Consider the following 21093-nt stretch of genomic DNA (forward strand, 5'->3'; position numbering starts at 1 on the left):
CGATTCCTCTCCCGGGGCGACAAAATCAAGCCACATGCAGATGACAGTCTTTGTCGTATCTGTTCCTGCTCCACAAACAGCCTAAATCCTGAAGTGATTCATGCTTTAGTTAGATGGCAGATGTCCACCTAAACATCAGTCACCACAATGCAAACAAGTATCTTATGCAGCTGCCAACTTCGTACAAATTTCGAACGGAACAAGCCACAGTTTAAACGTGGAGTTTTTTGGGGTTTTTTTTTTCCTTTGACCCACTTCTCTTGGAACCATATTCTGCATTTTCTACCCACATATAAGCGTACAAGCCTGGACTTAAAAAGGAATCTTCAGGTCTGTCAAGTCACTTCTGTGGAAACTTTTTTTTTTTTTTTTTAATTACGGTAAATGTTTGGACTGCTTTGTGTCCTTATGATTAAGAAGCCAAATGAGGTAATGACGGGACACTTTAGCGTCCCTTTTACTGAATGATGGTTTGCCTTCACAGCGGTTGCTTTTTGAAATATCTCCACTGAGTGCAGGTACACGATGAACTGGCACGTACATCTTCACTGAAGGTGTCACAAATCTCTAAAGCTTCAGTGGGGATCTCCTCACAGCATTCTCATCAACATCCGTTTGACTCATCTTGCCCTCTGTTTTAGCCATTTTTCCGCATTTCCGTCCACCCACTAGTTTTTTTTTTGTTTGTTTGTTTTGTTTTTTACAATCGGCCTCGTGTAACATGTGGTTTCTTCATTCTTTCTCCCTCAAAATTCCCCCTCTTTTGGAGACTCGTTAACAATCTGGAGTTTATGAAAGAAAACGATTTTGCAACCAGAGTTGTACAAATCTGCATGACAGTGGTTCAAATAAATCTTGGGGTCCCACCTTCTAGAGATGATTTGATTTAGAAAAGGAAACCAGAAAATGATGTTTGAGTGGAGTTAATCCTTTTGCTGTCCTGGAGGCGCACTTGTAATCTTCCATGTGTCCTGGAATGAATTATGTCTGGTTTGATGGGGCTGAGTAACGAGTGACTCCTCTGAGGAAAATCCTCCTAAAACAAGTTATCCCGGACAGGAGTGCGGCGTCGCTAACATCTGTCAGCGGACTGCTCGGGATCGAGAATTGCTGAGGTTCCCTTTTTAGAGCCTGTACAAATAAATGGGTGAATAAATACGCCTAAATATCGAGGAGTCATCACTGTGTGTTGTTGTAAAGCTTCTTAAGAAATCTAATTAGAGACTGGTTACTTGTGAGGGGACTTTGCTTGGGTTATACATCACTCCGGCCAGTTTCAGAAGCGTTTTTGTCTGGTTACATTGGTCAAAATGCATAAGGAAAAGTTTGTAAATATTTGTTACCTTTAACTTGCTGGTTTCCAGAGGTTTTAAAAGCACGTGTGGTTCGATAAGAAATTTGCCTGCAAGGATGAGGACGACTCCTGAGTAGAAAATGTCACATTTTGCAAATGTGTTTGGAAAGAAATATAAAAATCCAATAAAATTCCAGACCGACAATGCCGAACTGACCACAGCCTCGTCGCCTGAAGCCACAATGAATTAAGTTATGAATTATTTCCAAGTAGCCTTGATGATCTTCCATGTTAACCTAACCCTTCTGTAGACATGGCCGCCACTCAGCAGTTCCCTTTTTTTTTTTTTTTTTTTTTTGGATATTCAGATTTTTTCCCCATCATAGGTTCATCTTTCACCAAAAATGAATGAATGGAAAAATAGAATAAATCAGGATTGTTCTAATTAGCTTTCAGTTTAACATGTAATCATAACACCCTGCTATTATTTTGCTGTCTCTGTGTCTGCAGGTATGTGCTGACCTAGACACAAAAAAAAAACAAAAAACTGCTGAATGGTGATCGACCACCGAAAATAAATAATTTTTTATACTTTGGAGAAAAATGTAACGGAGCAAGCAACCAATGTTATACATCTTTTGATCAAGACTCCGATCTCGCTAACTGTGAGGGAGTGGTTTGCAGTGTTCTTCCCACGTGCGCTGGGTTTATGGATAAGTGACCCGTTAAAAGTGGCCTCTGCCACCTCATGAACCCTCACTATCTGATTTAATGCTCGTACAATATTTGTATGATTAATAAAGGACTATACCTGTTTACATAATGGAACTAAAGAGGGAAATGCCCGGTGATGTTTTCAGGTGGATGGAGGAAAATGCTTATGGTCATCATTGTGCATCTGGATGGATGTCATTGACCAGATTAAAATGTTGTCCCTCACAAAACATCTGGGTAAGATGTTTTTGTTCATTAAAACCTGTACAGCAACATGTAGATGCTTAGAAACAAAGCCCACAGGCCTTACTAAGAACTTCATTGACATTATCATCCCCCTCCCTCACATATCTGAAGAGTTGATGCATGGTGAGCAGGCTTTCTGTAGGGTCAGTGGGGAGATATGATGGTGACATATGAGGACCCCCCCCAAACAAAAAAAAAAAAATAGGGTTTTAACAGTTCAGGGCCTGTTATTGTATTGTATTTTCTGTTTCATAATGCCCCAAATATTTTCAGTAGATTCCAATTCTGGATTGCTGACAGAGGCCAGCTTGGCACCTTAAGTCTTACCACCGAGTGCTGTTGTACGTGGACAAACGTGGTTTGTCATTGTCTTGCTGATGGAGGCAAAGCCTTGCCTGAAAAAGACATCTGTCGAGCAGAATGTTGCTCCAAAACCTGTGTATATAGTTCGGCATTAATCAACCTCACAAATATGTGCCTGTAACCCATGCCATGTGCACTAATTAGTCCCTACACCGTCACGGATGCTGACTTTTGAGCTGTGTGCTGATAAGGAGCCACATTTTAAGTCTTGACTCATCAGATCACAGGTCAGCTCTCTTCCCGTTAAATCCATCATTAATTAGCTCAGGCTCAGAAAATACCCTTTGTGGCTTTTTCATTTATGTAGTTCTAAGCAAATGTCTTGAGTCACCCCTCATTTAGTCATATTTTGCTTCAAAGGAGCCAGACTTACTTGGATTTCTTTTGAAAAGAGGTTTTAAGCAATAGTTATTGAGGCCTGAGCTGAGGAGTATAAAAATATGCTGTGTTGGGGTTTCTAAAGGTCTTTCAGTTTTTTTTTCTTCATACAGATTAAGTCCAGTTCTTTTACAGGACCGTTTCAGAGGAATGTGGTTCTTCTTTTGTTTGTTTGTTCAGCCACTTAACATCGACTTATAAATCATTTAAACACATCAGACGCCAAACCTAAGGGATGAAGCAGTGTTGTCAACACACAACTGACAACTTAGCAAGAACTGATTATGAATTGTAACCCGGACCTCGACATTATTGGAGCAGTGTGGGATCGTCATGACAGAGATGGCACAAAAGGCAGCCAGCATCTCAAGACAACGATGAGACAAATAGACAACTATTTTCACAGAACTACTTACAGAAATGACAAGAAAACATGTCTATGACGGGTCAGGCTGTGCTGCAGAATGAAGGTGGTCATACTGTTGACTTTCAAGGTTGTTAGAATTGTACAAAGTCTCATACACTGTATTTCCATTTATGTTTGCACATATTTCAATAAATCCCTGCATTTGTTGCCAGTTTTGCTGATATTGAACAAGGAAATGGCAGTGACTCAAGACTTTTTTCTGTCCTTCCTTTCTCTTTTGTTGGTGTGTGTTAAATATAATTTTATCCCGATTCTATGAATATTTTAATTTGATGTACTCTAAATGATGCAAATGGAAAGAAACGTTATTCTGAATTTATAAAACTGATGAGACTCTTTCAGATTTCTTACATACTGTCTTGGATGCGCATACCCAATCGTGTCTTTTTTCTTAATTAGCTGTAAGATTTTCCACTTGTGTTTATTCTCAGACGTTATTTAGGCAACAACTTATGAATCCTTTTACAAATGTTAGATTTGACAGATCATCCAGTGCATCGCTGCTCCTGCCTGGTTTAAAACGAGCTTCTTTAGATACGATACAATCTTTGCCTGCCAGTGACTGCATGCTGATTTAGATTATTTGTAGTATTTTTCGCCGACATCAGTTTACGCACGACGAGCCGTGTGCCAAGAAGAGGGAGGCTGGCGATTGCGAGTGTGTGTGTGTGTGGGGGGGGAGTAGTGGGAGTGAGGAGAGACAGTAATTCTTTCCTCTGCTTCTAAGGGATCTCCTTCTCTAGCTATATAAGGCACTCAGAGTTGCACAGAAGTAAGACAGTTCCTACGTTCCACAGGAGCACCGCCAAAAAGAAGCAGCAGCAACCGAAGCTCGGTCTTCTCATAAGGAAATAATACAGCTCTCCGGCGCGCAAAGGAAGCAGCTCCAAAAACAGCTGGATACTGACTGAGAGAGACGGAGGTGAGAAAGACCAGGCATTCTGCAAATTTTAGTCGCAAAGAAACAAGACTATCAAGCTGCATTTAGACAGATGTGAGGGTACAGCTCCCGAATGGCTTTGCTCTTTTTCAAGTTTAATGATTTATTCAACTTATAATATTATAATTGTGGGTGCAAATAAGGTTGCTGGCAAGACGCCACCAGTCAGTGCCTGCAGCCTCTGAGTGGAAATGTAAATAGAGCAGTGGCAGTGGTACCATGATAGAATGACTATTTACGGGCTGCAAGATTATGGGCAATGCTGAAGATTTTGCAATTTGAATGTATGACTACCAGTTATGTACATATTATCAAAAACATTCCTCATCCAAGGAAGCATATAGTGTTATTGCTCAAAGGGGCAAAACATAATTAAAATCATTGAATAAGGAAGTAATCAAGCATGATTTTTTTTTTCAAACTATCTTCATTGTGGCAAGGGCTGTAGTTTATGTCCAAACTTGTTGTGAGATTTGAAAGAGGTTAGTCGCCCATAGAGCCCTAGCACTGGCATAGAGGATCAAGTTCCCATAGACAAAAGGTGGAAATGCACGTGTGTCTCTGTCCTCTGCTCTGTCTGTCACTCTGGTACAAAATTCTCAAGAGCCATGAGAGGGGCCCAGACAGAAAAGCTGGTGGAGGTTCAGAGGGAAGACAGGGCACAGGGAAAGGAGAAGGGTGTGGTGGCTGGGCTGCCCGCTGGCTCGCAGTGCCCAGAGCTGGCACAGCATGTTGACACAGAGCCGGTGCCAGACCTCAAGCTGCCTTTTCAGCCAGAGGGAAAAGGGTGAAGGGATTCAAGGATGAGAGCAACCAGTGCAAGCTAGAGCTTGGTTTATTTTCTCGTTCCCCTCTGATCGCACACTGACTGAGCGCTCCTCTCTCTCTATACAACTTTGTGATTCTCTGATGTTTGCTTTATTTTTAATCTTGGACGTTCTCCTTCTTGCTTGCAGCCTTGAGGGGTAAAGTCAGGTACAGAGTCAGCTACATAATGTTGCTACTGGATGAAATGAAGTGCTTTGCCCAAACACAGTTCAGTGGGGTTAAAAGCTTGTCAACCAGACCTCAGATGTGCTTTTTCTCAGTGTTTGACCCTAAAGTTCAGTTTGGTTTCAAAATAATCAGAGCCAGAAAATATGGATAAAGAGTTTTTACTGCTATCCAACAAATCCAAAACAAAATCAGTGCTAATGATCAGTTTTAGTTCGATGCCTAAAAACTAATTTAAGCACAAAGTTTATCTGTTGCATGTAAATATTTTTGAAGCTGCTGAAAAGTATGAAATGTTGCACAATGTATTGTGAGGTAATGACGGTATCATGATGTAAGCAAAATATAATGCAAGACAAACACCAATTTTGTGCATATGTAAAGGAAAACATACAATAAGTGATAAATAATAAACCAAAACAAATTAATTCAATCATAGACTCTACATAAAGCATCACCAGTTTATTAGGCAAACAAGTACAGTCTCATCTGCTTTAGGTAACACAAAACCAAAGATGCATTGACAGTGGCGCTGTGGACACTGTTGTGGCTGTAAGGTGGTGGTGATGGTGGTGGGAGGGTCATACATAAGGGGGGCAGATTGTCAAAACACCTTTCACTGTAATGCAAAAATCGCTAGTGACATGAACTGCAAAAGAAAAAATAAGAACAATAATAGCTCCTCAAATGACGGTCTTATTGCAGGACCTTTCTGCTGGATTGCATCAGATATCATTAGTATAACTAATAAACAGTCATAAGCTGGCAAAAGGTTTATTTGATGGAAAGCAGAAAAGCAGGGAGTAAAAAGTCCCTGGCTGAGTAAGAGCACTCTACGTCAGCTAACTGAAGCTTTGCTTTCATAAGAAACTGAGCCAGTGCTCGTAATATTAGCAACACGGGAAAGATTGTGAATGATCAAATGTGACCATATCAGTCAGAAAAGCTACTATAAGAGGAGGGTGACTAATCCTTATTGAGTAATTCGTCATGTGGTTGTCAGAGGAAGCATCTCCTACATAGATTTAGTGATGCGTCCGCTCATATTTTAAAATCTGCACTCTACTTTGTTGACTCACACAGTGGGGACAGTCTTCTTAAAGATATCCTCCCTGCAGGTTCCATCTGCGATTCTGAGGAACAGCATTCACTCAAGCAGCTGCCATCCACTGTAGCCTGAAAGTACAATCCAGACAGCCGAAGTGTCAGAATGACCTGCGCTGCTGTGGCCTGGCTCCCCATCCTCTCCCTCCTGCTGTCTTGCGTCACAGACTCGTCTTCCCTCTCCCTGCCTGACTCCAAGGAGCTGAGGAAGCTGCTGAGCCGCTACGAGCAGGAAGCAGACCGGAAAGGCACCAGCAACACAGCTGGGAACAGGACCAGACGAGCCATCCTCTGGTCGGACCGCGAAGAGATCCTCCAGCTGCACAACAAGCTGAGGGGCAGCGTTTACCCAACTGCCTCAAACATGGAGTACATGGTGAGACATGTTCCATCTATCAAGTTATTTATTTCATCCTTATTAACCCTTTATCAAAAAGACCAGAAGTCGTCAAGTTTAATCTTGGGATTCACCTTCATGTGTCAGCAGTAATGAGAACTGAAACAAGGCTTGTAATTTGGTTATAAAGTTTTATTTTGCCCAGAAAAGTGGTGATACTGTAATAAAACCCATCTTTACTCTCTGCTGGAAACATGCAGTCATAAAGGCTGACCCGCTGCCAGCCTGCTGTGCCACTCTTTTACAGGAAGAATAATAATGCTGACTCTGTCTTACATACAAACAGCTCAGCACTAGAGAATACAGGAAAGTGAAGGAAAGAACAAGCCTTGAGAGGAAAAATTAAGGGAATCTGTGGAACATTTACGGGTGAAGCAGGAGAGGGATTATTGTTGATACACCGAAGATTACTGAAAACCATGTGTTCCATGAAGTTAAGAGAAGCACCGGCTGCCTGTGTGTCTCAAGACTGCGGTTATGGTTTGGAGGAAACTGTCTGTAGATTCACTCTGCTCTCTCAAATTCCAATGAACAGGCAGAGTGTGTGTTTGTGTTAGTAAATGGGTGTTTGGGGTTACAGTGATGTCCGTGTGTGCATGTTTTAGCGACCACCAAAAGGCTGGAAATTTACTGAGTGGATGTACTTTGAGGGGCCACGCTGTTTGTAGCCCTCACTGCTTTCATAGTGGTCCCCTTCACAGCGAGAGTCAGGTGTCTCCTCTGCTTTCCACCCTCCTTTCCATCGTTGTAAGGAATCCCATTCAGGAAATGTGGATAATTCACTCGTGATTCCAAAAGATTTGCAGTGGACCAAGGCCAGGAGCTCAACTCAAATGTCACCATTTAAGGTTAATGTTGTACTTGCATGCAGCTCAATTTCACCTTATTGGAAAGGAATGGAGGAAGGAAGTGCAATGGCAGAGGCTCTGAACAGGTTGAGGTTTATAACTTATTGAGTCAGAACATGATGTGGATACTGCTGAATACTGAATAGAATTGTTCAAGGTTTTCACACTGTTGTCTGAAACAAGCTGTGAGAAACTCATCTTACTTTATGTGTGCAGGTTTGGGACGATGAGTTGGAGCGATCTGCCACTCATTGGGCAGAGGAGTGTCAGTGGGACCATGGGCCTCAGGACCTGCTCATGTCTATTGGACAAAACCTGGCAGTTCACTGGGGCAGGTGAGATGGAATTACACTCATAGTTTAGTTAGTTTTCCAATGTGTTATGGTCTGAAATATTCTTAGCATTAAAAATATAAAAAAGTAAAAACAATATTTTGATAACAAATGAAAATGTATGAATACCTTCAACATCGGCCCTAAATGCTTGAGTACAGTATTTTTTGGATACCTGAGAAATATTAATTTTTTTTCCCACTTTCTGGTGGGATAAAATTAGTTAAAGATTTATACATTTTAGATAATAGTCTTATTATCAGCTGATAAGTAATTCCCTAATTGTTTATTAATTAGTTATCAGACTTTTACTGGGAAAATAGTACCTTGAAATTATGTTTCAGATATGTCCATTCGGTTAAACATAAATGCAACTTGAATTTCATTAGTTTGTGAATAACAGATTTTGGTCCAGGTCCTTTGTTCAGTCAGTGAAAATAATTCTTAATCGTAGCTGTAAGGATGGGAATGTTGGTTCAATGGTCAGACTGAGTTACACCTGGAATTTTAGCCTCGGTGGGTGAAAAATAATTGGAATCAATCTCCAGATCTTGAGGCTGGAAGTCTACCTTATCATCGCTGATCTTTAGTTCCCTCCTCAGATTTATCATGGGGGTCTGGAATCTGGTTTTGCCTTTCCAAAATGTTGATATTCTTTTCCGTGTTAACTGTGTCCTGACTAAATTTTTCGGATCATTGCATACTGGGATGTCCAGTGTTGCCCAAAATGGAGATTCTCTGCTGAAATTGTGATTTGAACTGTGGCCATTTGTGAGACGTGAGATCCAGATTATACATTCCATCAACAACATAACAAGACTTTACTGAAACACTTCTCTCTTCCTGGTTGGATTTAGACAAAAACTTTACGTGGTTAGGGTTAGAAAATATCAAGGTTAGGCTAAAATGGATTCTTTTAACAACGCCACTGTCACCCTCATGGACAGTTTAACAAAACATTGTCATTGGTTTGCTTTACAGAATAAAATTGGGTACAACAACTTGGATAGCGTGAGAATGCAATCATAGTTTAGGCTAAGAAACCGATTTTGAATCGACTGCATGGACACTCTCTTATCTCTATTTTTCAACTGTTTGTGTAAACTCCTCAATACCTCCCTGCCAACCTCCCTGATGATTTTCTTCTTCATACAGCAGCTTTCTCGGGTCACTGGTGATCCAGGGCTTACTACTGAGGAACACATAGCTTTCCTTGTGGGGATGATATTTTCCACACAGACGTTGACACAATCTGTTACCCACTTAGTAATCTCCATGAGGCTCACAGAGTGTATGTTGTCTCATAGCACCCCTTCAGAGTTTTTCCTTTTTCCTTAGACCAACCCCCATTTTAGTCCATGGTTGGCACTGTACAATGACTGTATAGTTGGAGGTGTGGGGAACCAGGTTGCAGTTTGATTTCCTAATGAGGTCTGATAGCGGGGCTTTTTCAATTATGGAGCACTTAACTGTTTTAAATTTGTGTATTGTCTGAAAGTGGCCTTGGAATCCAGTATATGCTCCTGCAGCCATGTTTTGATGAAACCCATTATACTGTCTATGTCCTCATGAATACTCCAAGCTCATCCATTTCATTTGCTGGCAAACTCACATTCCCCATTAGGATTAAGGGAAGACTTTATTTAAACATTCTCCACCACTATCCTTATCTTAAGCCTGCCCTACATCCACGCCATTTTTTTCAACTCCTCAGGAATTTGGGGTCTTTTTGCGGGTAGTTGTTAGCTTTTGGAGAACACAATCAGCTGTCCCCATTTGTTAACAGCTCCTGTGGCGGCATTATATCTCATCATGACATATGCTAAAAGTGACAAAAGTATGTAGAGAAATCACTCAAGTGTCCCAGCTTCTAAACCAGCACGGAAAAATCTAGCAAAAATCTGTATTTTGTGGGATTAAAAAAAACTCAATGGAAAATCTCGACAAACGAAACACGCAAAATATTAGCAGAGCTGCTGCAAGTTGATGCTACTATGATGTGGTGCATTCTAGAATTACGAGTGTAAAACCCAATCGCTGAGCCAACTTTCTGGGGATTCAGTACTTCTCCTTTCTTTCACCAAATGAGGAACCTCGATAAGCCCTGTGCATAGGTATTAGAACTGTCCACATTCACCAGAACGGCCTATGTAGCGGTCCCTGGAGCTTGGGCAATACTTGGAAAAGAAGACCACATCAAGATTTGGGTGGAAAACATTAGGAAGGAAAACTTCCTCTGGAGCAACAGTGGCTCTTCCAACATGACAATAATCTGAAACATATAGCCAAGGTGGTAATGAAATATTCAACATGTTGGAATAGCTCAGCCAAAGTCCAGACATGAACCCTATCCAGAACCTGTGAAGGAAACTAAACAGCAAAATGATGGCAAGGAAGTGTAACTCTGAATGGACAGACACAGTTAGCCTCTGTGTAGAACAGCATATGGCTATCGCAGCAGGTGCCCTTCCAGGAATCTGCCCTCATTCTCACAACCCCACCTCTCCCTCTATACTCCCTTCTTTTCTTCCTGTGCCAGCAAACCCTGATGTTGAGTAATTTTTTTCCACTCTCCCTCTTATCCATTTATAAGCTCAGCACTTTTCAATACCATAAAAAGAGATGTTTATAATGAGAGCTTGAACTGATTTGTCGGGCTTTAAAGCCATGTTTAGGTTTGCTCTGATTCCTTTTTTGTCACCTTGATTTGATTTTCCCTGTTATGTTAGGAAATTGACTGTAGTTGTTTGCAACAGCTCAAACTTTGACTAATCGTTTGAGGATTGAAAGGAGAGGGAAGAGTCCTTGCAGTGTTTCTCAAGTCTGGCCAAAGCACCTGGCAGCTCCCTCAGATATTTCCCTTTGGCCCATGGTAGTTGGATGGTCTGTGACTTAGCCTACTGTTTGTCTGTCTGTGTTTGTTTGTGTGCATGTGTGTGTGTGTTCGTTGGCCCCACAGATACCGTTCACCTGTCTTCCATGTCCAGGCCTGGTACGATGAGGTGAAAGATTACACCTATCCCTACGCGCATGAGTGCAATCCCTGGTGTCCAGAACGTTGCTCTGGGCCCATGTGCACCCATTATACCCAGGTAGGACAACGTCACATGTTATGCTAGCAGTCTAATTGCATTGTTGATGATGATGAAAAAAGATTTGCAACATCTGCTGCTTTGTATATTGTGAATCTGACTATTTTCTTTGAGTTTAGTAATTCATTGAATCTGCTTTTGATAGATTTCTCAGCACTTAGTTATAAGCTTAGCCTCAACTCCGTTATATAAAAACATGGGGGCAGAGGAAAAAGTGAAATAGAAAGAAGAGGATGCATGGATGAAAAAAATGAAAAACTCAAAAGGAACTAGAAATGGAATGGCTGACCTCCTCCTCGCTAAGACTTTGCTTTGTAGCTGCTGGGATGAGTTTACAGAAACATCCAGACTCCTTCCTTTGCCTTCATGCTGAAACCTGATCTCTTCCATCTGGTAGTCATTTCCAGACACACCAGACATCCTGCACTGCTTGACCTGAATTCTTTTGAAGATGCTGCTGAGAGGGGGCAGTGCCAAATCTGAGCATCATCACCTTCTCCCTGTCTTTTATTTGTTGATGTGTCTACAGAACAGGCTGTCACACTCCATTGCTACCTGTGATCGCACTGTGTTGAACAACCCACACACGTCAGTCCATGTGCTGACTCACAACTCCCGGTGGCCTCTTAAAGTATCAGGAAAAAGATGAACATTCCTGGGGAGGGAGAGCGCACATTTGTGAGGGAAATATGGAGAAGTTTTGGAATATGCTGAGTTGTATTACACGTCAAATGGCACATGATTTTATGATCAGGTTTTCCTTTTGATAACCTGTTTTACTTTACCTTGCACAGTTTGCAGCCTGAGCATGCTCTTTGTTCTTTATAGTCAGGATATGATCAATGGGTATTCTTTCTTCTTCAAACTGAATGATGAAAACCGCCAGGATTGTGTCAAAGAGGGCAAATAGGGTTCATATGACGAACATTCATCTGGGATATAATAGCAGTATACTCGAACAGTAGAACCACGAGTGTCAGGCAAGAAATGTAGGCCGCAAGTTTAGGAGCTGACTTTTCTATGAAATTCAAGTAAGTGCTAACTTTAGCCATTTGTTTGTTTTCCCTGTTACAGCTGGTATGGGCAACCACTAGCCGAGTGGGCTGTGGAGTGCATGTGTGTCCACGGATGAACGTGTGGGGAGATATATGGGAGAACGCTGTTTACCTTGTATGCAACTATTCCCCAAAGTAAGATCAATATTCCCTAATGTCCCACTGTTCATCAACACCAGTGGTCTCTAGACTTGTTTACATTCCTCCTCCTAGAGGGCTGACAAATGCTGCAGAGTGTGTTCTTAATATAGTTTTACTGCAAATATGCAGCACTCGTTGTTGTAGACATTTGTGACATATTGGGGTTATTAAAATTCATCCAGCTGTAAAGAAAAAATAATAATTATGAGGAATAGGGGGAAGAATTATTATTTTTCTTTATTAGTTTGCAGGACTATTGACTTGTTGGAATGTTGATGAAAAGCAAAGAATGCTGAAGTCATTAAAATGCTATGAGCCCAGTGAGGGTGGACTGATGATTAACTTTTTAATTAAGCTGTCCATTGTTCACCACCTCTGCAGGGGAAACTGGATTGGAGAGGCCCCATACCAGCATGGCCGCCCTTGTTCCCAATGTCCTCCCAGCTATGGGGGAGGATGCAGAAATAACCTTTGCTACAAAGGTGAGCCATTTGATTTTTGATGAAAATGATTTTCATTCATTTTGAATGCGGTCATATTATACTTTTAGTGTTTTTTTTTCCCCTGCTCTTTCAGTATGATGTATAGCTTTTGTACAACTGAAAGTGCTGCCAAGTTACAAATTTACACCAGTGGGAGTTATGTTTCTCCCACTGATGACACTTCTTCTGATATTGCTGAAAACTTGGTGTTTAATCTTTGCTTTTCTTCTCTCACTTGTTGACATCAACATCCACCATTTTCAGAGTAGCTGCCAAGTGGTTGGTTAGGCACACCTCAAAAGAAAGAATGAGCAGCCACCATGCAACCCACCATTTTTCGACCAATCGATTGACTGATTAGAGTAGACAAGTCGGGCGTCAAATCAGTGTGGCTCAGATAGAAAGTGACAAGAGGTGCTACACTGTGCAGTACTGGAACAATGCACATATTTTTCTCAAAGCATGTTAACCTATTCTTGTATAAACCCTTTAGATAAACTAATGAACCTGTAAGTTACTATAATATGGGCTCATTAAGACTGAATTTAACATTAAACACATCAGCCTGATCTTCATGGTTATTTGCAGACTCTCAGCGCTCAGAGACTGAGGACATGAATGAGGTGGAAAAGCCTCAGGTACCACTGCCACCTCGTACCACCTCCAGACCAGCCCTCAAACCTCCAAAGAAACCAGTGTCCAAGCCCTCCACTCCAAAGCCTGCCACACCAAGAGCACCATCATCAAAAACTCCCAGCAACACCTATCTTGGTAGCGACAGGAATTGTTAAAAACAATATTAAACCTTTGTGTTCTTTTTGTTCACGTGTTGTTTCATTTTTACAGCTCACAACATCAAGTGTGAGACGAGACTGCGAGATAAGTGTAGAGGAGCAACCTGCAACAGGTCAGGTTATTCTAATGAATTTTAGTGTAAACTGATATCTTGATGTGACTTAAACATCCAATCAATTTGAATTCACCACACACTTACTCTTTACTGTTAACTTGCTTTCTTCCTCTGCAGACACAACTGTCCAGCTAATTGTCTGAATAAAAAGGGGAAAGTTTGGGGAACTGTCTCTTACGATGTGGTGAGTCTCTCAAACTCAAAAATAAATGTCCAGTATCATGCAATAAATACATACTTAAATGTTCACATCCTGCTTTTGCAGCAATCGAGCATTTGCCGAGCTGCTATCCATGCTGGGGTCATTGACAACAACGGAGGGCTGGTTGACGTCACAAGGACAGACAAGTCTCCATTCTTTGTCAAATCCACAAAGAATGGCATCGAGTCTCTCAGGTAGATACAAGTAGAATGAGTTGGACATCATCATTAGAATTGGAAATTTTCCTGCCAAATTCAAAGGTTTCGCTTGCTCCTGAGCTGAAGCATGTGGGCGGGACTTTCAATGAGAGACCCAAGGCCAGTATCAATTAGGCTAACAGATGAGCAACATTTAAAGTTAGTAATGGTATGTTTGAACTCCTGCATTTAGGTGATATATTTTTCAACATAGATAATGCTGATTCACCTCAACAGCAAGCAAAACTTATGGGTTTTTTCTTTTTATGGTGGAATGTTTGAAGAACAATGTTCCCTATTTCTAAACACCCTTGTGTATTTGCAGTAAATATAAATCTGGCAATTCCTTTGTGGTGGCCAAAGTGGAAGGTAGGCTTTAGCTCTTCTTTTTTTTTTCACAAGAACACTGAGTCATTATTTTATGTACAGTCTAGAAACATATATTAGAAACTGTATATTCAGTGTTCATCTTTTCTCTGTTTGACAGAATATACTGCTGACTGCTACGCAACAGTGGCTGAAATCTGCCCTTTCAAAAGACCTTTTTCACACTGTCCAAGGTGACTTTGCACATTTGTTTTTCAGAATATTTCAAATTCAAGTGTCTTTCATAATGAAATATATTTAGACTATACTCAATAACCCTAGTATTAAGTAGTATTTGTAAACGGGTTTTGTCAAAATGGATTTTAACACACTTTGATGAGCAGATGTAAATATATGATGTCTTTGTGACTAACTTCTCCTGTGGGCACCCAGATAATGAATGTTGCTAATTAGCTAATGCTAATAAATGCTAATAAATGCTACATCAATAGTGTTGAAGTGTTATCTATTTACATTTCACTTTGTTCCTATCTGTCGCTGCCAATTCCTACTCATGTCCAATGTGTTTTTCAGAGTTTTCTGTCCAGCCAACTGCAAGACTCAGCCTTCGTATTGGTCTCCTGTGATTGGAAACAACATCTATGCAGACGTAAGAATCAAAAACATTTCACAAAGTGATCACAAAGTACACCGAAGGTCTGAAAATCTGCGCTTTAATTAGTGTAATCATCTACTCTTCTGACACGTCAAGCCTTGCGAATGTCCTTCTCTATCAACTTGTCAACAAACTGAAAGAAAACAATTTGAAACTCCTCAATTCAACACAGTCAAGATCTTTTTATAAACTGTATGATTTTATTTTTGTCTGTACACAGTTTAAATGTGAATCTGTGACATGTAATCTGTTTAATTTATTATCTGTAACACAAAAAAAATCTGCATCTGTTGAATAATTAGATCACACGATAGCTATGGAAAGCTGTTGAATCACTCCAGGAATATATCTTCTGTAGAATCATAGTAATGGCGACCACAAAGTGCAGAGGTTGTGCTCCTGTGCGCAAGACACTGACTGCTCAGAGGCTCAACAAGGCATTATCTCAGACTAAGTGCCTGTATCGCAGAGATAATGAACACGAAAAGGAGGACTGGCTTAGATCATCACCCTGAAGTCAAATATATCGTAATAATAGTGTGTTAGTCATTGTAAAGCGCCCTCAGACTTAATTTATCAGATCTTGCAGCTTATTTTAGAGACTGCACAGTCACACAAGGTCATGTTGAGTTTAGTGGAGCTGCACCTCTAATGAAAGTGCCCCTTGATGACGTCCAGCTGGGCACAGATCACTGCGCCACAGAGACCCTGCGGCTGGCACACTGGCTCCAAACAAAAGTGCCAAGGAATGTTTTACAGTCTCAGGCACCCAAATTTGTCTCTATAGTGGTGTCAAGGCTAAATGTTGGTTAGACATGAGACATAAACCGTCTGGTTAGAATAGTTGGTGGGGTGTATGTACAGTGTGATCTGTGTTTGGACTGGAAATAAATGATCCTATCCTATGTTGATAAGAGCTTCTGGTCTGTTGTGGTAGAACCAGACTTCTGGCTCAGACTCTACTTCCTGTGTGTGTGTTTGAGCGTGTGTGCTAATTTGTTTGTCTCTGTGTTAGTGAAAGACATTGTTTGCAGTGTGCAATATTCATGTAGTGTAAAGGTGGTTTTCCAGCTTGCCTTTTTTCATGTTGGACACTTTATGTCTTCACAGAACTCTAGCATTTGTAAAGCAGCTATCCATGCAGGCGTAATCAAAGCAGATGGAGGCTTTGTCGATGTTGTGCCGCTGGAAAGAAGAAAAAGCTATGCCGGAGTCTTGAAAAACGGCATCCAGTCTGAAAGGTATCACTCCCGTTTTCACGATTTACAGATTTAGTCGTTTTTGTTTCACAGATTTGCACAACAATTAATGGCTAAAGTCGCCAATAAATGGATCAGAAATCATGTCCAATAGTTGCAAGTTGAGAGAAAGAATTTCAAACATTTACGATTTTTAGGTTTGGCTCTGTGCAGTCCCGCTGATCTTAGGGAGCTCTGTCAAAAAATTAAAACACACGTCTAAACATGGCGTGTGACAGCTTTCAGGCAGCCATGTGTTTGGCAGCTGTGAAACTGCCAAACCCTCTTAGCTGTAATGTAGGCTATTATCGAGGAATCATGAGCACCAGAAACACATGCTAGAACATAATTAAAAGCTGTTCTCAAACCCAATTCATTATGCCAAAAGCCCTCCTGTGATTTTTGAAACCAGGTTACACTTTTCTTCTACATTTCAATTTAACTTTGATTAAGAAGTTGTTAATTCTGTGAATGGCGACTTGCTGTCACTTGTATAGTTTTGTCAAATATTCATAAAAATCCAAACAAAAAACTCTGTGAAGGGGTGTATTAAAAATAGAAGGAGTCTATCAAATAAGGTGTTGAAAAGCAACTAGTCAATGACCTGCAAATAAGTGAAAACTACGTTTAATTTTAAATAGAACAAAAAGAGCAGGTCAAATGTTAAAATTCTGGATTTGTTTCTTTTAAATAAGCACTCATTTTGAATTAGATTTTCACTGCCTATTTCAAAGAAGTTTGGATTAGACTGGAACGAAACACTCGGTGGAGTATCAGTTCATGAGCACAAAACTCCATTTTTGCTGTCAAAAGTGCAGAATTGAACAAAATCTCTGTGTTAACATTTGACACACTGTCTTAATATTAACTTGAATATACATCAGGTTTGAATGATTTCAAAACTGCAGCATTTGGCTATAGCGGAATTTTTCAGGGAAGAGGTTGTAAACTTAGAACTCTGAATAGAATTAAGAGAAATGAATCCTTAAGGTTGTTAACATAACACAGAGCCTTGAGGCTTTAACAGAAATCCACCGAGAATAAATTTCTTAATAAGCGTTCGCACCTGTTAACTTTCTATGGGGGAAAAAAGGATTAGAATAAGTTTAAACTTGAATGTTATGTTGGAGATTGAACAACGTTTAGATACAGAATGATATTTATATTTGGCTTTATGCACAGCTCAGTTTTAATATTTGACTAATGAGACTACAGTAAAGAAAACCTTGAGACACAACTGAAATAAAAACATTAAGCTTGTGGTAAAACCAGAGTAGAGAAGTACATTTGACAGGGGGAAATGTAAAATATGCAAGAAAATGTTGCTTTTATTCACTATATCCCATCTTGAGTTATGTCTATGTTAATATTGCATGCAGTGCGTTCCCTGCATGCACATCATGTTTCACAAATCACTCTAATTTCTGTGACCAGCTCAAGTGAACTAAGCTTAGGCAAGGAAGCCTTTGTGGCCAGTTCTGCTGGCATATGGGGTTGTAAGAGTAATGGTGTGGTTTGGTGTGTGGATGGGCCACACATGGGATCTTTGCTTACTTTACCCAGGCATTTCAACTGAGTGTGAGAAGTGCTGAATGGCAAAAAAACAATCCAAGCCTGATTCTATGAAACTTAATGCATAGCTGGGAAGGCCTCTCTCAGGGCATTGGGACAGGAGGTCAATAAATGACTGACGGAGAGTTTGTGCCATGTGCCAACATCATGGCAGAGTGGGCAGCTTGGATTGCACTCTGTTGCTGGGGAAGTAATCACAGCCTATTCAGTTACTTCAGGATGGAAATGCAGTCAGCCTCTTAGCCAGTGTTTTCCTATGCGGACAATTATCTGAGATCAGACACCAATCGTACTGGCCTATCTTGATTATTGATCATGGCATAGCTTCAAGGTCTTTTCGCTCATTGACTAATTTAAGTCATTGAGTTCAACACATGTGGTAGCTGGAAAAGTCCGCCTAAGAAATACTGCAGCAATGAGTCATTCTACAAACAGCCATTCAAAAAATATCGTGCGTTCCACGATTGCAAACTCTTTTTCGTTGATCGTGCTGCTTATTTGGACAATAAGAAGAAAAGCTGAATTTCTGAAAGCGAAACGCTAGATTGAGTATCCAACATATTTAGGAGACAGTGGTTATATCTGCAGTGGTGGAAATAATTTGTTTCAAAATGTTCGTTTTCAGCAAAAGCAACACAGACGGAGACTCCTTCCGACTCTTTCCCGTCAAGGTGTAAAACTTCTGAAGTCTAAAGTCCAAAGAGTCAACTCAGCTGACGTTAAAAGAGGGTAAAAGAACCTACAGGTTTGATACAGTGGCTTTTCATCTGTGTGCGTGCCTTCAGTGAACTCACAGAACATTGATGGACACTTTGTCCCCCCTTTCAAATAATAGTCTTTACTTTAAAAAAGAAAAAAGTAATCTTTTCATGGACACACATAATCTGTGAATACAGAATGTTTTTATATGTTTTGATGAATTGAACAGCTGGTGCTGCAAGTTTCAGTTAGAAAAAAAGGTTTCATGTTTACATTGATGTTTTATTACATATATACATAGGTTTTCTTTCACAGGAGTGTATACTGATCACACTGTATTTAATCATTCTGTACAGAATATGTAATGTTTTATTTGTTTTGAACAATAATTACAATATATTAACATGTCTATGTTTTAAATATATATATATATATGTTTTTTTTTTTGTAATTTTGGAGGCAACTTTTGCTTTCCTGGGTTATGTTTGCTTTCTTGCTCTAGAACATTTAGACTGTGAAGCCATAACTAGGTCTAAATAGGATTCAGAAGCCAAGTGGTGAGCTTTCACGAGAGAGAGGAGGTTTTGCTGGTTAAATGGACCAGAAACCATCAGGCAGAGACACAAAAACAGAGTAGATAGTGTGTTAAATAAAAGTCAGTGCACTGCTGGAGATAAACACTATCTTGTCTCAGTCTTAGGCATGTGGAAGTCCTCGATGGAAAGAGAGAGTTGGTTGCAGTGTCACAAACAGCAGATTCTATCTTGTGTACTTCAAATTTAATATTTATTATCGCTTAGTGCTTTCCTGATTTCTTCATTTCTCTTGTCCCCACTCTATATTCAAGAATGAAATAACGGCCCCTCCCACCTAAGACAGTTGAATGTGTTGCATGCTTCAGGTACAGAGAGATTTCTTTCTTTTTTTAAGGGTGTGAATATGTTTATGATTTGTATAATCAAACTGCAACTTAGGCACTTTGGAACAATTGAAGCTCTGCATCACACACAGGAGACACCTGTATTATCCATCACTATACTGGATCGTAGCACTGTGTTTGCTAAAGCCCGATTAACACGTTTAACACGTTTTTTTAGCCCTCTGTTACATGTCTTGGTTTAGTATTTCTAAAACATTACTGTTGGGTAATAAAAAGGACTTGCTTCTTAGCAGAGATTAAGGGTGGGGTGGGGGTACATTTTGTTTAGCAGGACTGGCATGTTAAGTTCAGATTTGTTTTCAGAGTTAAAGCCAAGAAAAAAGAAGCATTAGCTACAAATGGGTGCCTTCAAGTATATTCCAACTTCCTGTCTCTTTGTTCTACCTCAGTCCTATCGCTATGCTAAGCATTTAGGTCTTTTCTTTATGGGAATATTTTATTAGAAATGCTACAGGTTTGGCAAAATTATATAAAAAAATGTAAATACTGTGTTCTTTGTACTTCAATCATCCCTTAGTAAAATTATGGTTAAGATATGTGAACTAATTTTTCTTTTTTTTAAAAAAGTTTTTGATTTGTTCTATACTTTTTGCACAGTTTCAAAATAAAGTATGTCTTACAAATGCGGAAGTGCACTGGTTCCTTTTTTGTTGAAAGTCTTGTCAAGAGGATATTTTAGACATGCAGTGACGATCCCTCCAGGTTTTAGAGGCTGAATGTGGTTTTGTGCACATTGCCAACTTTGTGCCACTTCATAGTTTGCTTTGTAGGAACATGGAACGGCGTTGCATATCCAGAAAAAGCGATGTAACCAGAGAGTGTTTACTCTCTCGTATCTGAGGTCTCACATGTCTGACCGTGATGAAGTAAAAAGTCCTGCACGGGAACATACATGCAGTTGAATTAAAAAAATAACTGTATACACATTTTCCATGCTTGTATGGCACTTTGTAACCATGGTTAGGTCCTTCAAAGCACAATATGTTTCAGTCAAGTTTTCGCACCATTAGCAATGAAGGTGAAGCTCACATGCAAGGAGCAACATGGTGTTTGGTGCATTGCCCACGGATTTCAGCAAGAGGAAAGGACCAGGACCTGAACCACCAACAGGGCAAACTTCTCTATTAGCTGGACCACAGCCACCCCCTTCAGCCACTGATAGCCACTGTAACAAGATCTCAAGTATCTCAAGTATATTAAATGTACATTGACCTTAGCAACTGGCTAAAATCTGAATGATATGAATTATGAATGAAATTTAGACTCAGGCCACCCAGGATTTTTTCGTTATCTTTGGAAGAATATCATTGACCATGTTTAAAACTTGGCTTTGCTTCTTGTGGGTGCATGCAGGCCAAGTCATGAACAAAACAAATAGTAACGATCACTTTTCAAACCCACATACTGTACACGATCTGCCATTAGGGCTTTTTTTACATGAAGGGTGGAAGACAGACAGAATCCATGGATTTGGCTAAAATCTTACATGATTAATTTCCCATTCCACACACAAAACTGAAGCTCTTGTGTGTCAATTAACTGAATAA

General features: G+C 40.2%; 2 protein-coding genes across 2 annotated transcripts in view; both read left to right on the forward strand.

The window, feature by feature from the left end:
* The window catches only part of phlpp2 (PH domain and leucine rich repeat protein phosphatase 2), a 117045-nt gene that overhangs the window by 66440 nt on the left and 29512 nt on the right, over positions 1-21093 (forward strand). The window lies entirely within an intron of this gene.
* crispld2 (cysteine-rich secretory protein LCCL domain containing 2) lies at positions 4120-20083 on the forward strand. Its single transcript, XM_072380565.1, has 15 exons — positions 4120-4344; positions 6474-6835; positions 7921-8039; positions 10996-11128; positions 12203-12318; positions 12706-12806; positions 13395-13577; positions 13653-13713; positions 13834-13900; positions 13982-14112; positions 14441-14484; positions 14603-14675; positions 15016-15091; positions 16208-16338; positions 18533-20083. Exons 2-15 carry the CDS (start codon positions 6566-6568, stop codon positions 18582-18584), a joined length of 1557 nt encoding a protein of 518 aa, XP_072236666.1. The 5' UTR covers positions 4120-4344; positions 6474-6565; the 3' UTR covers positions 18585-20083.

Source organism: Leuresthes tenuis, unplaced genomic scaffold, assembly GCF_036924035.1.
Source record: "Leuresthes tenuis unplaced genomic scaffold, fLeuTen1.0.hap1 SCAF_2, whole genome shotgun sequence".
Classification (NCBI taxonomy): domain Eukaryota; kingdom Metazoa; phylum Chordata; class Actinopteri; order Atheriniformes; family Atherinopsidae; genus Leuresthes; species Leuresthes tenuis.